Source organism: Danio rerio, chromosome 7 (genome assembly GCF_052040795.2).
Source record: "Danio rerio strain M-AB ecotype USA chromosome 7, GRCz13ab, whole genome shotgun sequence".
Lineage (NCBI taxonomy): Eukaryota > Metazoa > Chordata > Actinopteri > Cypriniformes > Danionidae > Danio > Danio rerio.
Genome location: NC_141027.1, coordinates 72,922,937 through 72,937,500, shown reverse-complemented (window position 1 = coordinate 72,937,500; position 14,564 = coordinate 72,922,937). Strand labels below are relative to the sequence as shown.

General features: G+C 38.6%; 1 protein-coding gene and 1 long non-coding RNA gene across 2 annotated transcripts in view; one reads left to right on the top strand and one right to left on the bottom strand.

The window, feature by feature from the left end:
• ctr9 (CTR9 component of Paf1/RNA polymerase II complex) overlaps positions 1-13,185 on the top strand; it is a 36,774-nt gene extending 23,589 nt beyond the window's left edge. Inside the window, 5 exon segments of the mRNA NM_001083583.1 lie at positions 1,559-1,838; positions 3,699-3,856; positions 7,786-7,882; positions 7,972-8,084; positions 12,511-13,185. Of these exon segments, the coding sequence (NP_001077052.1) occupies positions 1,559-1,838; positions 3,699-3,856; positions 7,786-7,882; positions 7,972-8,084; positions 12,511-12,901 (1,039 nt within the window). The 3' untranslated portion in view covers positions 12,902-13,185.
• LOC147836213 (uncharacterized) lies at positions 8,540-13,180 on the bottom strand. The gene is made up of 4 exons (XR_015496487.2): positions 11,513-13,180; positions 10,983-11,419; positions 9,247-10,885; positions 8,540-8,564 (listed from the first exon to the last, which is right to left on the bottom strand). It is a non-coding gene; the product is annotated as an uncharacterized LOC147836213 (long non-coding RNA).
• Positions 13,186-14,564: the final 1,379 nt, after the last annotated feature.

Sequence of the window (14,564 nt, the reverse complement as noted above, 5' to 3'; positions counted from 1 at the left end):
GCAGTGAAGCAGTGTACCGGAGCTTGATTTGTTTTGCCATCATCACGTGATCAGTGACGTCAGAAGCTTCATTTTCACCTATACCCACGTGACTGCTTCGAATTTTGATTCAAAGGTTTAACCGTCGATTGCATACATTTCTACTGTTTCAAAGCACTGCACCGGTCCCACACACCAGTAATTCAACTAAAATACAATAGTAATTTATAGTAAAAAGGTTTTGTACCATACTAAAGTGTATTATCGTATTTTTGTACAACTATCTTTAAAGAAAACCACTGCATATCGTAGTATAGTGTTTAACAGAGACCAGCTGGCGAATATCGCCCAAACACATCACTCACATAGCCTCCTCCTAGAGCGTTCGCCTCCCATGCAGGAATCGCTGGTTCGATCCCCGCTTGGAACAGGACTAGTTGTGATATGATAAACTTTTGAATACCTTGGATTTTACTGCAGTCATCAGTGGTGTAATGTAATATATCTTATGTGTAAAAACTACAGTAATTGAGTAATTTGTTTATATTGCTGTTGTTGTATTACTACATTAATGAGTCGGTCAGTTGTGAACATTTGACATTATGGCAACACAATGCTTTCCCACACTTTAACCAGAAGAGGTCCTCATCGAGCTCTGATTTAGAAAGCTTCGAGTAACGAACCTTTTTCCGATACAATTGAGTCGAGCGCTTCACTGGTTCAGAAAGCTTCATTTCACCATCACTAGAGAACATGACCGTTTGGATCACAACCCCCCCCCCCCCCCCCCCCCTACTTCTGAAAGGGAAGGACTAGAAAATAAATTTTTATTCCAAAATAGCCACCGCGCCATCTAGTGGCTGTTTCCCAAATCGCACTAGAATGTCGCCTCTTGGTCATTCTATGCTCTTTGGCCTGCTTGAGCAATTTACTGCTTTTGTTGTGCTTTAAATTACAACTTTTGAATATATTTGTAAAAAAAAAAGCCACATTGTACATGTTATGTAGTTTAAAAAAGTTAAAAAAAATACAACATATTAACATTTTAATGTAGAAAAAGCCAAAGTGAGTGTCTTAAGAAGCAAAAATAGTTCAAGCTCAAGTTCTATTTATTTATATAGCACGTTTCCAACTGCCACAAGGCTGCACATAGTGCTTTACAGAGAGAAAATAAACACATGATATGAGCATAAACCAGTAAAAACAGCAATAAACACATAATAGGAAGGAAGGTAATCAATAAAAGAGCAAGTTTGGATCTCCCAATCCAACCCCAATTTTATGAACTGGCCCCCATGACAAACTAATTAAATAGCCCTGCCCTAAATAAACCTCATATTTTATTAATTTAGTCATTAATACGTTACGTTATTATCACGTCAGTCATTAACTATTATAAAATACATACATTCATTTATATATTTTTGTAACAAATAGGAATTATGAACATGTATATTTTTATTATTATATATTTTTGTAATGCAAATATTTATTTCATGAGACAGAAAGACTTCTCAGAGGCTGTTGAGATTGTTTCGGTGATCTGATCAGCAGTGTGTGCGTGTGTTTTGTCTCTCAGGCAGTGCTCTGACCTGTTAAGCCAGGCTCAGTACCATGTAGCTCGAGCTCGTAAACAAGACGAGGAGGAGAAGGAGCACCGAGCCAAGCAGGAGCAGGAGCGAGACCTGCTGCGGCAGCAGATAATGAAGGAGCAGGAGGAGAGGAAGAGCCGCGAGGCCGAGGAGCAGAAGAAGCTGTTGGAGCAGAGAGCGCAGTACGTGGAGAGAACCAGAAACCTGCTTAACTTTGAGGGAATGAAAGAAGCCTCAAAGGACAAGAAGAAAGGAGGCGGCGGACGGGTGAGAGGCCACACTTTTTATGACACACTTCTGCGTCACATGATCGTCATAACCCACAGCATATATTTTGCTTGTTGTCGCGCATTTATACTTTTGCATTCTGTTTGTGTTGTGCTGACAATAGCTAGGTTTCTACGCTAAGACGCTACTTAGGGCGTACTCGCACTATGTACAGTTGCTTTGAACCGGGCTGAAGCACGCTTGTCCCCGCTCCCCGCTCCCCCGACGGCCTTGCATTCACAGTGTTTCCTCTAAGATTTTTTTTCAGCTGTGGCGGCAGACTCTGTTGGGTCTTTTACACAGATCTACCAACTACCTGTGGCGTTATTTCAATGACAAATGTTGTGAGCTCAAAGCACGCAGTGCATTATGGGATTAAAAGTGGCATAGAGAAAGTGTTAAGTGCAGTCGACGTAAGAACATTTTACATGCACCAGAGCAGTGCCTTGCTGTGTTACCAGCAATTTTGATGCTGTAGCCTAAGTGCCGTCAGAGTCTGTGTCAGGCTATGGCTAAGTATATGTTATGCCTGGGGCCAGACGGAATCTGCGGACGTGCTTTGCTATTAGAATTTTGGTAAAAATCTGCAGATTTCTGTGGAATTATTTTGGGAGTATCATAACTAAAACCTTAATATGTGAAATAAAAAATAATATCTTTTTAACTTTTATTTAATGTTTAAAATACAAATCCAATTAGATTCACTTTATTTGGTAAACAAAGCACGTCTATCAAATGTTAAATCTATTAAAAGACAGAAAATATTACTGTACAAACGGCATTGTACATAAATCAGATGAACATTGTCATATTAGTCAGTAATATTACTAAAATTAATTTAAAAATTGAATAAATATAGATTTACACACATTTACTCAAGTAAATAAACAGAATTAATGATGGGCTAAAAATCTGCGGAAAATCTGCGGAGTTCTGTGCGCGCAGATTCTGTGTGGGCCTAGTCATGCCCCATTCACACAGTGCGTCAGCGTCAACGCTTCCCATTCACTTTGAATGGTTGACGTCAGGCGTTGCCAAACTGCATTGTGGATCCGTCAGCGCTGCTTCAGTTGCTTACTGCAGAAGTTGAGAGCTTCTCAACTTTTCAAGCACCAACGGCCACATCAGCTAATCGGATCGCTTTATGCAAAGGCACCAGCTCAGACAGTAGTCGATTTCAGACTAATTTCATTGGCTCGAACTTCAGACACGCCCTGTCACACGTTGACGCTTGAAGCCCCGCGTAAATCAGGCGTTATTGTGCGAAGGCACCATTCGCGACCACATTTAATGCAAAAGTAGAAACTGGCCTCAAGGCACATGGCATTTTATGGTGTGTTCACATCACACGCGGATGAAAGTCTAAGTGCGAGTTATTTACATGTTAAGTCAGTGATGCAAGTCAAAGACGCTATAGATATCTTGCATCGCAGTTCGCACATATTGACACACATAACATATGATTTGCTTGAGTTGAAAAATCTGAACTTTGCCAAAAATTCATGTCAGTTTAACCAGGAGCTTTCTCTAGTATCGGCCGTCATCTAGTCTGAAGGAAATGGCAATAAACAAGCCCATGTGGTTTTTCAATGTTCTGCAGTACATAAATCACAGCGACCCTCTCGACAAAATCTATATCAGCCACTTTGCACCGAAACTAGAGTGACCTCGCATCTGTAAAGTGAATTCCATGTGCAAATGAACCGAATAAAGTCAATGTTCAAGCCTCTCTTTACGCAAGGCATATGGCATGTCCAGTCTGAATGCCTATTTAGGCCGTGTTCACACCTGATATTAAAGATGGAGTCAGTTTTCACTTATAGCAGCTGTCTTAATCATTTTTATATGCTGTTTAATTAGCGCAAGAAAGGAGGCGACTTTGATGAATTTGTCAACGATGACTCTGATGAAGATCTGCCTATCAAGAAGAAGAAGAAGAGGAGGACTGAGAGCGGCAGTGAGGTTGAGGATGGAGGAGAAGAGGGAGAGAAGAAACCAAGAAACAAGAAAAGGAGGAGGTAAATGTTTCTCTCAGTTTAGTTCATATGGTGGTACAAATTGTTATTTAGAACGGGGAACTTGTGTACATTTATAGTTTTGGTTGACATTTTTAACTAACTTTTATGTTTACACACTATATCTTTATTTATTTTATGTTTATACGTTTTTTGTAATACTTCTATAATGCAATTTAGTCATTTTTTTACTACTAAAATAAAATTTTTGATTTATTTGATTAATTTTTTGGTGCTGTTGTTTGTCATTGTTTCAATAACAATAGGTTATTTAAATTAATCTATAAATAAAATGTGTATTATTTACATTTTTTGGTAACTCTTTAGTAAATAATGCTTTTATTGATGCTAGCTTATGTAATAAATTTAATATTGGCGTAAATTAAATTAACAAGTAGACCTTTTAATTTTAATATTGGACCTGACCATCATCAACGATGAACAGTTGACTATTTAATAACTATCAATTAGAATAAATACTAAAACCAATGGATTGCTCATTTTTGGGTTGATGCATCTAAATTAGTGGGAATTCATCATGTGTTATCATCAGGGCTGGACTTTTTTTGATCACCAGCCACCAGTGATCAAAACGGTGGTTTTCCACCGTTACTAGCCACTTGCCGTTTTCACTAGCCACAGTTTTGTTGATGGGAAAATTTATTTTATATGCAGAAATTTGACTTTTGCATGCTAAAATTACTTTATTTTGATTTTGTGTTTTTTCCACTTGCCTCCTCGATCATTTAGCCTAACTTTTTTTTTTGTTTATGAGCTTACTCAGTGAGCATGAGCAAATGGGTTATGCTTTGATAACAAGTGTCGCATTGCAATTAGATTTCTCTCACACAATAACACAACACAATAAGAATTTACCTGTTTTTTCTCTGGCCACACCAAACTAATTATTTCCTTGCCACAAATTTTAAATAATGTGTCAAAACAAGCAAAATACTGCTATATACATATACTTTTTATTCGACAAAACAGCTGACATTTAAAAAATAAAAATTCTCACGTATCCAAAACTATGCACAGTGGTCTGTTCAGGTTTAAGATCCCAGATCACCAGTTTACTATGCATACAACAGCATATTAAAGCAATATTATTGTAAAGGATGATTATTAAACTATATAAAAAAAAATAACAGCAACAAAAGAAAGCGGGTAAAAACATTCTGTGCGCTTTAATGAAAGGATGATGATGCGCACACGGTTAATGTTAGGCCAATTAATAATCTGTTCAAAGAATGGTTAATGCTAAAGCAACAACAACTGCTGCTGCTCACAAAGTATCTCAAGCCCTTGAAGGAAAGTGAGTGCACGAGCATCGCACTAGTTTCGTTTCCAGGCACGGTTGCTTCAAGTGAGAAAACAACACAGGAGCTTTTAAACATTCGCAAATCAAATCATCTGTGTGCGACCCTAATGGCCCGTTTCCACTGAGTGTTACAGTATGGTTCGGTTTGGTACGCTTTTTGACAGTGGAAACGACCGTACCGTACCACTTTTTCTGCACCCTTTCGAAAGGGTACCAAACGGGAGAAAGGTTACCAAAAGGTGAAGCTTCACGTGCAGCTGAACGGTGATTGGTTACAGAGATACGTCACGAGCTTGTGGAGCTTCACAGAACGCAAACAAAGGAACCGCAATGTTTTTTTTTAAATACAAAGCCGAGACATTACATGGAACTACTATATGCATATAATAATGGGATGACCCGGACTCAAACAAACTTGTCGTCGTCTCGATGAACAGACACAAAGCCAAGAAGAAAAATCTGCCGTGTCCTGTTGTTGTTTTACGAGCCCGTCTAAAAGTGCGAGAGGTATTCGCTTTCTTCCAGAAGCTCACGATCGCTTCTATATTTGATATAACAAACTTCTTGAGCTGATGATAATAACGTGTGTGTGATTACTGAAGTGTCTCTGTCATCTGATCCATTCAGAAAAAAAAGGACAAGCGCGAGAGTGAAGCGGGAGTGAAACGTGGAAAAAAAAGGGAAGCCGTCAAAACACAGGAGCAAAATTGTTTTAGCAACCTGAATCATGAACAAACTGCCGTGTTTATCTTTGCCTTTTGGATTATTTTGAACTGGGAATGACAAAATTACTCTCTAACATGTGCTGGTGAAGATTACAGACACAGATGAGAGGTTTGCACTGACTGTGGGCTATATTGCATGTGTCTTAAGCAGGTCGCACACCAGAAGCGCCACGCAGCGCCATGTATTTTAGAATTCTAAACATAGGTTTCTATCAGGATACACACACCGGCGCCGCAAGTCGGCGGCTGTCGGCGGCGCCCGGCGACTGCTCAGGACGCAGTTCATTTTTCAGCCGCGCCACAGAGCGCCATCTGATTAGTTTCATGTTAAATATCATTCAAATGTGCGCGTCTGGTGTGTGATACTTTAAACTGTCATGTACGCGCCGTGTCGCGGCGCCGAGCGGCGCTTCTGGTGTGCGACCTGCTTTACTCAAATAAGTACTAAATGTTTGCTGTGTGTAGTTTTTCTGTAATTAATAATATATCGGAGACTGTAAGAGGCTGTATGTGTTCATATATGTTGCATTTATGTATTTATTTTATATAATTACAGACGTCACAGTAGCCTATTTCGCACTGTCATTGATCTGCAGTTATAATCAAATCATGTTCATAGAAAAGTTAGTAATAAACATTTATAAACAAGTATTTATGTGTATAAAGCATCTGTTTTGTGAGAAGTGCTGCTCATATGATATGTACGCGACCCGTACAGCTTTACTGTAGACATTTATTCGAGCGAGCGTGACGTTGACTGAAACTTTGTCATACACCACTCCCACCAAAAGGGTACCCTTTATGGTGGAAACACAAGCCTGATAAAGGTGACCCGTACCGACCCCTACTGTACCGTACTGTACCAGTCAGTGGAAACGAGGCATAAAGCCCTTGTCAGTGAGTGAGGAAAGCCTGTCTCATCGTGCACGTGATCCTCTCATTCGTTATTCACCCGCTTTCCTTTGCTCACGCGAAAAGCTGTTTTTGTCTGTCGTGCTGCTTCTCGATTCTAAGATCACATTTGCACGCATATTGACAAACGGTAATAAACTAAAGCCTGATTTATACTTCTGCGTCAAGTGATCGGCGTAACCCACGGCGCATGCAACACGCGTAGCTGTGCATTTATACTTCTGCGCGCTGTCTCTGTTAATCTGCATTAACACTTTCGAAACGCTAGTTGGCAGTGAGGTGTAAATGTTCCTCTGTGTCTAGTTTCTTCTCTGCTTTTTTACTTTTCCTGAACACTTCCGGGATGTACAAGTGGCTCAAACTTGCTCATTTTGAGTCAGGAACCGGCGGACGTGCAACAACTTTAACTATGAGGTAAACACAAAACAAAACTTTCCATCCGGAGCTCCTTTACGGGACTCCACACTTGTAAACAATCGCTCCATCAGGCTCGCACCATTCACGCGGTTCTCGGTCCCGCCCAGACTCGTCAGCGCTACCAAGCCAACCAATCACAGAGCTTGCGCTACGCGTCGTTGCGACGTGTAGTTACATTTTTTGAGAGGTGCACGTCAGTGACGCCGACGGCCACGGCGAAGGGCTATGCGTCAGCGCCGTAGCATACGCCGGCGTTTGACGCAGAAGTATAAATCAGCATTAACAATCTAATCTGTAGTGACGACGAGCCAAAACTGGCAATTTAAAAAAAAAAAGTTTTAGGCAGTCAAAGTGGCTAGTGGGAGTGGCTGTCTAACCCGCCACAGCCAAAATCTACCCGCATTTGGCGATAATGTAAAGCTCTGGTTATCATCATGTTTAACGATATCTTGGTGCAGTAATTCGGCTGAGAAATCTGAGCTATTGATGTTAATTGAACTGTAGTGTTTGTGAACTGACTGTAAGTTTGAGTTTGATTATTTCTCGTGCTTCTTTAGACCAAATAAAAGAGAGGACGATGGTTCAGATGATGAGGAAGGAGGATCAAGGCCTAAAAAGCAGCGCAAACCCAGAGAGCGCAAGAAGATTGAGAAGGTAACATGCAATATGGAGGATAAGGATAATATGCAACTTGAATAATGAGAGTCCTAATGTGTTTTTTTTTTTTTTCTTTTGAACTCAAGCCCAAGCCGGAGCGCATGCCACCTTCACTTAAAGGAAAGATCAAGTCTAAAGCCATCATTTCATCCTCTGATTCCTCTTCTGATGAGGACGGCTTGAAAATAGCAGAAGACAGGTGAGCGACGCTCCTCATGCTTGCTTTCAGATGACATGAACGGAAGTTTCACACATTTATTTTGCATCTGCATGTTTATTTTGGAGATTGCAGAGAAATGCATCGTTTTCCAAATATTTTTTGGAGCTTTTGGTTGAAAGAAAGTTATGTATGAAACTTTAAAAGACCATGATTTGACATATACAGAAGTCCTAAGAGGTCGTGCAATGAAGTAATTATTTCTCTTGTTTTGTCGTAATCACAGCTTAATTATCTCGTGATCTCGACATAACTCGTTTTTTCCACATAACAAAGTTGTTTTCTCGTGATAACGACTTAATTTTTTTGTGGTCTCCACATAACAAAAATTTATTTTTTTGCTTTTATTTATTTATTTATTTATTATTATTATTTATTTATTTATTTATTTATTTATTTATTTATTTATTTATTTATTTATTCATTTGTTTTTTTTTTCTGGCCAGTGAGTCTGCATCGGACCTGAGAACAGGGAAAGAATTACCTAATTGCAGATGCACTTTTGTTCAACACGTTAAAGACATTTAGAAGAGCCATAATAATATGTGCAAACGCTCTGGCTCATGATTATATTCATGTATATGATTAAATATTATTATTTACAACAATATTCGCTCACCTGTTACCATTTTAAAGCAAGTCTATATGGTGCAATTTTAAAGTAATTGTAAATCATTTGCGGAAACAATTTAATTCATGCGTGCAGCAACTAACTACTTATTATTATTCTCTTGTTGTGTCGTGATCACAGCTTAATTATCTTGTGATCTCGACATAACTCGTTTTTGCAGAGAAATGCATCTTTTTCCAAATATTTTTCTGGTTTGGTTGAAAGCAAGTTATGTATGAAACTTTAATAGACTATGATGTATACAGAAGTCCTAAGAGGCTGTGCATTAAAGTAATTATTTCTCTTGTTTTGTCGTGATCACAGCTTAATTATCTCGTGATCTCGACATAACTCGTTTTTTCCACATAAGAAAAAGTTGTTTTCTCGTGATAACGGCTTAATTTTTTTGTGGTCTCCACATAACAAAACGTTGACTTATTTTTTAGCTTTTATTTATTTATTTATTTTTATTATTATTATTATTATTATTATTATTTTCTGCCCAATGTCTGGCCAGTGAGTCTGCATGGGAACTGAGAACAGGGAAAGAATGACCTAATTGCAGATGCGCTTTTGTTCAACATGTTAAAGGCATTCAGAACAGCCATAATAAAATTAGCGCAAACGCTCTGGCTCATGATTATATTCATGCATTCATTCATTCATTCATTCATTCATTTATTTTCTTGTCGGCTTAGTCCCTTTATTAATCCGGGGTCGCCACAGCGGAATGAACCGCCAACTTATCCAGCAAGTTTTTACGCAGCGGATGCCCTTCCAGCCGCAACCCATCTCTGTGAAAATATTCATGTATATGATTAAATATCATTATTTACACCAATATTCGCTCAACCATTTTAAAGCAAGTCTATATGGTGCAATTTTTAAGCAATTGTAAATAATTTGTGGAAAGAATTAAATCATGCATGTAGTTATGATGTAATTTTACTTTGTAATTTTGTGACTGTTGGTTGCTGTATGGCTAAAATGATGACAGGTAAAGTAACTAGGCTAATTTCTTATTTAAATAAACTAAAATTAAATAAATTATTCATTTAGTTTTGGGGGTTATTTTTGTGCGTTTGAGCGAGTTTTAAACAGTTTTTGGACAGGAAAAAGTCTGCTATATCTGGCTACACTGACCATTAGCCAGGTTTCTTTATGCAAATATACTAGTGCGGACACTAGCCAATCAACTTCATGCAACATGTCAAAATGAAGAAAAGGCTTATTATTGCTGTTGGTAAATGCCTTGGGTCTGATTCATAAAATATGTGTAGAAATCTTCCTAAAAATGAACGTACACAATGTTTATTCATTACAATTACAAAATTATTTATAAAATATTAAACAAAAAAATCTTATCTGTCTTTAATGTACATTTTTGTCATTTTTATTTATTTTTGTATCATCTATTATTATGGCGACTTGAAAAGCCGACATACTGTAATCTTAAACTTATTATTATTCTGCTGCTTCTTGTTCTTCTTCTTCTTCTGCTACAGACTAGACTTCTGAGTCTGGCCTCAGTCAACTCAGTCTAGCCAGCAGCCAATCACTGATGACCTTTAGACTTACTAGCCACAACCTAGCAACCAATTTCAGCAAACTAGCAACTGTTTTATAAACTATGACTAGCTGTTCTAACACATGCTAGTAGTTTTAACATGCTACTGACATGCTAACCTTGCTAGCACATGCTAATTCTTGCTAACAACATGCTAATTTATGCTAGAAACATGCTAGTAACATGCTAATTCATGCTATAATTGTACTAGTAGCATGCTAATTCATGCTAGAATCATGCTAACAACATGCTAATTCATGCTAGAATTATGCTAACATCCTAATTCATGCTAGAATCATGCCAACAACATGCTAATTCATGCTAGAATCATGCTAACAACATGCTAATTCATGCTAGAATTATGCTAACATCCTAATTCATGCTAGAATCATGCCAACAACATGCTAATTCATGCTAGAATAATGCTAGTTACATGCTAATTCATGCTAGAATCATGCTAGTTACATGATAATTCAGGCTGGAATCATGCTAGTAAAATGCTAATTCCTGATAGAATCTTGTTAACAACATGCTAATTCATGCTAGAATCATGCTAACAACATGATAGTTCATGCTAGAATCATGCTAGTTACATGCTAATTCATACTAAAATCATGATAACAACATGCTAATTCATGCTAGAATCATGCTAACAACATGATAGTTCATGCTAGAATCATGCTAGTTACATGCTAATTCATACTAAAATCATGATAACAACATGCTAATTCATGCTAGAATCATGCTAACAACATGCTAATTCATGCTAGAATCATGCTAGTTACATGCTAATTCATGCTAGAATCATGCAAACAACATGCTAATTCATGCTAGAATAATGCTAGTTACATGCTAATTCATGCTAGAATCATGCTAGTAAAATGCTAATTCCTGATAGAATCTTGTTAACAACATGCTAATTCATGCTAGAATCATGCTAACAACATGATAGTTCATGCTAGAATCATGCTAGTTACATGCTAATTCATACTAAAATAATGATAACAACATGCTAATTCATGCTAGAATCATGCTAACAACATGCTAATTCATGCTAGAATCATGCTAGTTACATGCTAATTCATGCTAGAATCATGCAAACAACATGCTAATTCATGCTAGAATAATGCTAGTTATATGCTAATTCATACTAAAATCATGATAACAACATGCTAATTCATGCTAGAATCATGCTAACAACATGCTAATTCATGCTAGAATCATGCTAATTACATGCTAATTCATGCTAGTTACATGATAATTCAGGCTGGAATTAAGGCTGGAATCATGCTAGTAAAATGCTAATTCCTGATAGAATCTTGTTAACAACATGATAATTCATGCTAGAATCATGCTAGTTACATGCTAATTCATACTAAAATCATGATAACAACATGCTAATTCATGCTAGAATCATGCTAACAACATGCTAATTCATGCTAGAATCATGCTAGTTACATGCTAATTCATGCTAGAATCATGCTAGTTACATGATAATTCAGGCTGGAATCATGCTAGTAAAATGCTAATTCCTGATAGAATCTTGTTAACAACATGCTAATTTATGCTAGAATCATGCTAACAACATGACAGTTCATGCTAGAATCATGCTAGTTACATGTTAATTCATACTAAAATCATGATAACAACATGCTAATTCATGCTAGAATCATGCTAACAACATGCTAATTCATGCTAGAATCATGCTAGTTACAAGCTAATTTATGCTAGAATCACGCTAACAACATGCTAATACATACTAGAATAATGCTACCAACATGCTAATTTATGCTAGAATAATGCTAGTTGCATGCCAAATCATGCTAGTAACATGCTAATTCATGCTTGAATCATGCTAATTCATGTTAGCAACTGCCTAGCAACCATTCAGAATACTTAAGCAACAACCTAGCAACGCTTTAGCAACCATTCAGAACTCCCTATCAACCAAGAAACATGCCAATCTATACTAAAAACATGTTAGCATATCTGTACTTATCTATGCCGACTGTTTCAAACTTCATAAAAACTACTTCAGTTATTTACACTTTAAAACGTCTTGAAACTTTTAAACTCTGCTTTTTAAGCCACCATAAAGTTTGTCCTCAAACTTTAAAATCTAGTTGAATTATGATGCTGTTTCTATATTACATAATCACTTTGTGTGATACACCAAAAACACAGAAGTAAAATATGATAACCGCTCTTTACATGTCTGTTTTTCTGTCCAGAAACGCCAGAGACAGCGGCTCCGGTTCTGATGACGAGGAAGCCCCCAGGAAACGCATCGTCTCTGACAGCGATTCAAATGAAGACCGGAATCAGTCAGGCAGTGAGGCGGGCAGCCCTCCCCAGCGCTCCGCAAACTCAGACGACGAGTCCGGCAGCGAACAGCCCGTGAAGAGGAGGAGACCACGGCCACAGTCTGATTCAGAGCAGTCTGACAACGAGAGCAAGAAGAGCCGCTCTGACGCCTCTGATGACGAATCTCCTGCCGGGTCTCCGGCCGCCGCTGCATCTGACCGCGGGTCCGAGAACGAAGGCTCTCCACAGAGGTCTGATAATGACTCCGGGTCCAACAACGAGGCCTCCAACAGGGGATCCGATGAGGACAGTGACTAAATTCAGGACAAAGAAAACAGAAAATTCTTGTAATGGTCGGATCGTAGCGTATGTAGTCGTGTGTCTTCTCGAATAATGTTTCAGGAGTTTTTTTTGTTGTTGTTTTATTTTTCCAACGAGAACGTTTTCTTTTGTCGTTCAGTCTTTTGAGTATAAAATGAAACGCTATCTGTTGATTATCACAGCTTCTAATGCGCTCTGTGGTCTTAAACGGACAATCACACCCTGTGGTTCAGAGTTGGTGTACAATATGAAATAACCTTTGAATAAAATATTTTGAAACAGAATGTTTGAGAAGACTTTGTTCTGGATTCGATTGATTTTTAAGTGAAGTTTATTTATAAACTAATTTCGAGAGGATCACGTGCTTATGATTGTTCTCAGCTGTTCCCACATCAGCTCACGATCGACTCTTCAATCAGATGATTCCTAACTCAAAATAAATAATGGGGCGATGCAGTGGCGCAGTAGGTAGTGCTGTCCCCTCACAGCAAGAAGGTCGCTGGTTCGAACCTCGGCTCAGTTGACGTTTCTGTGTGGTGTTTACATGTTCTCCCTGCGTTTGCGTAGGTTTCCTCTGGGTGCTCCAGTTTCCCCCCACAGTCCAAGACATGCACTATAGGTGAATTGGGTAGGCTAAATTGTCCTGATCTGAATGGCTGATAGCCGTGATATATTTAAGTAATATCAGCACCCGTACAGCCCTGCTGAAAAATCCAGCTTAAACCAGCCTAGGCTAATTGGCTGGTTTTAGAGGGGTTTTGGCCACTTCCAGGCTGGTTTCCAGCTATTTCCAGCCTGGACTTTGCTGGTCAGGCTGGGAGATGACCAGCTAAAACCAGCTTGACCAGCCTAGCCAAGCTGGGAGTCCAGCCAAAACCAGCTATATCCAGCTTAATCCAGGCTGGTCAAGCTGGTTGTAGCTGGATTTGGCTGGTAATTTTCCAGCCTGACCAGCTAAGACCAGGCTGGAAATGGCTGGAAACCAGCCTCGAAATGGCCAAAACCCCTCTAAAACCAGGCTGGTCAACCAGCTAAAACCAGCCAACCAGCCTAGGCTGGTTTAAGCTGGATTTTTCAGCAGGGAGCCTCTTTACCCTGTGTATTACTCCGCTCACATACAACCATCAAAAAGCAGACACTTAAGATCTAAAGTTTAAAAGATGCACGCTCAACTGTTTAACTGTCAGCTTATGATTTGAATCCAACGCGGAAGTAGTTCCTCATACAAAAGGGTTTTTGAGACTCTCCATGTTTGATTTTGTTTTTATATACACAATTATGCTGTCAAACTGTTGTATAAACGCAATATCACACTCGTAGCAGTGCGATATGGCTGTATATCGGCACTGGTTGGGGCACTAAGGCACTCGGCCTGCTGCCTCGTGCCAACGCACGCCTCCCACCAGTGCCGATATACAGCCATATCGCACTGCTACGAGTGTGATATTGCTCATTCATATATATATATATATATATATATATATGTATATATATAATTACTCACATTATTTTGTAATACTCCCCCTCCCCTCCTATATATCTGAATTTGTATTATTACTTTATGTAATGTTTCAAGGCTTATAATAATAGTTTTACAGTTTACAATGAGCATTACACTAGAATAACAACACTGACATGTAGCAACACATCATCTGACCGC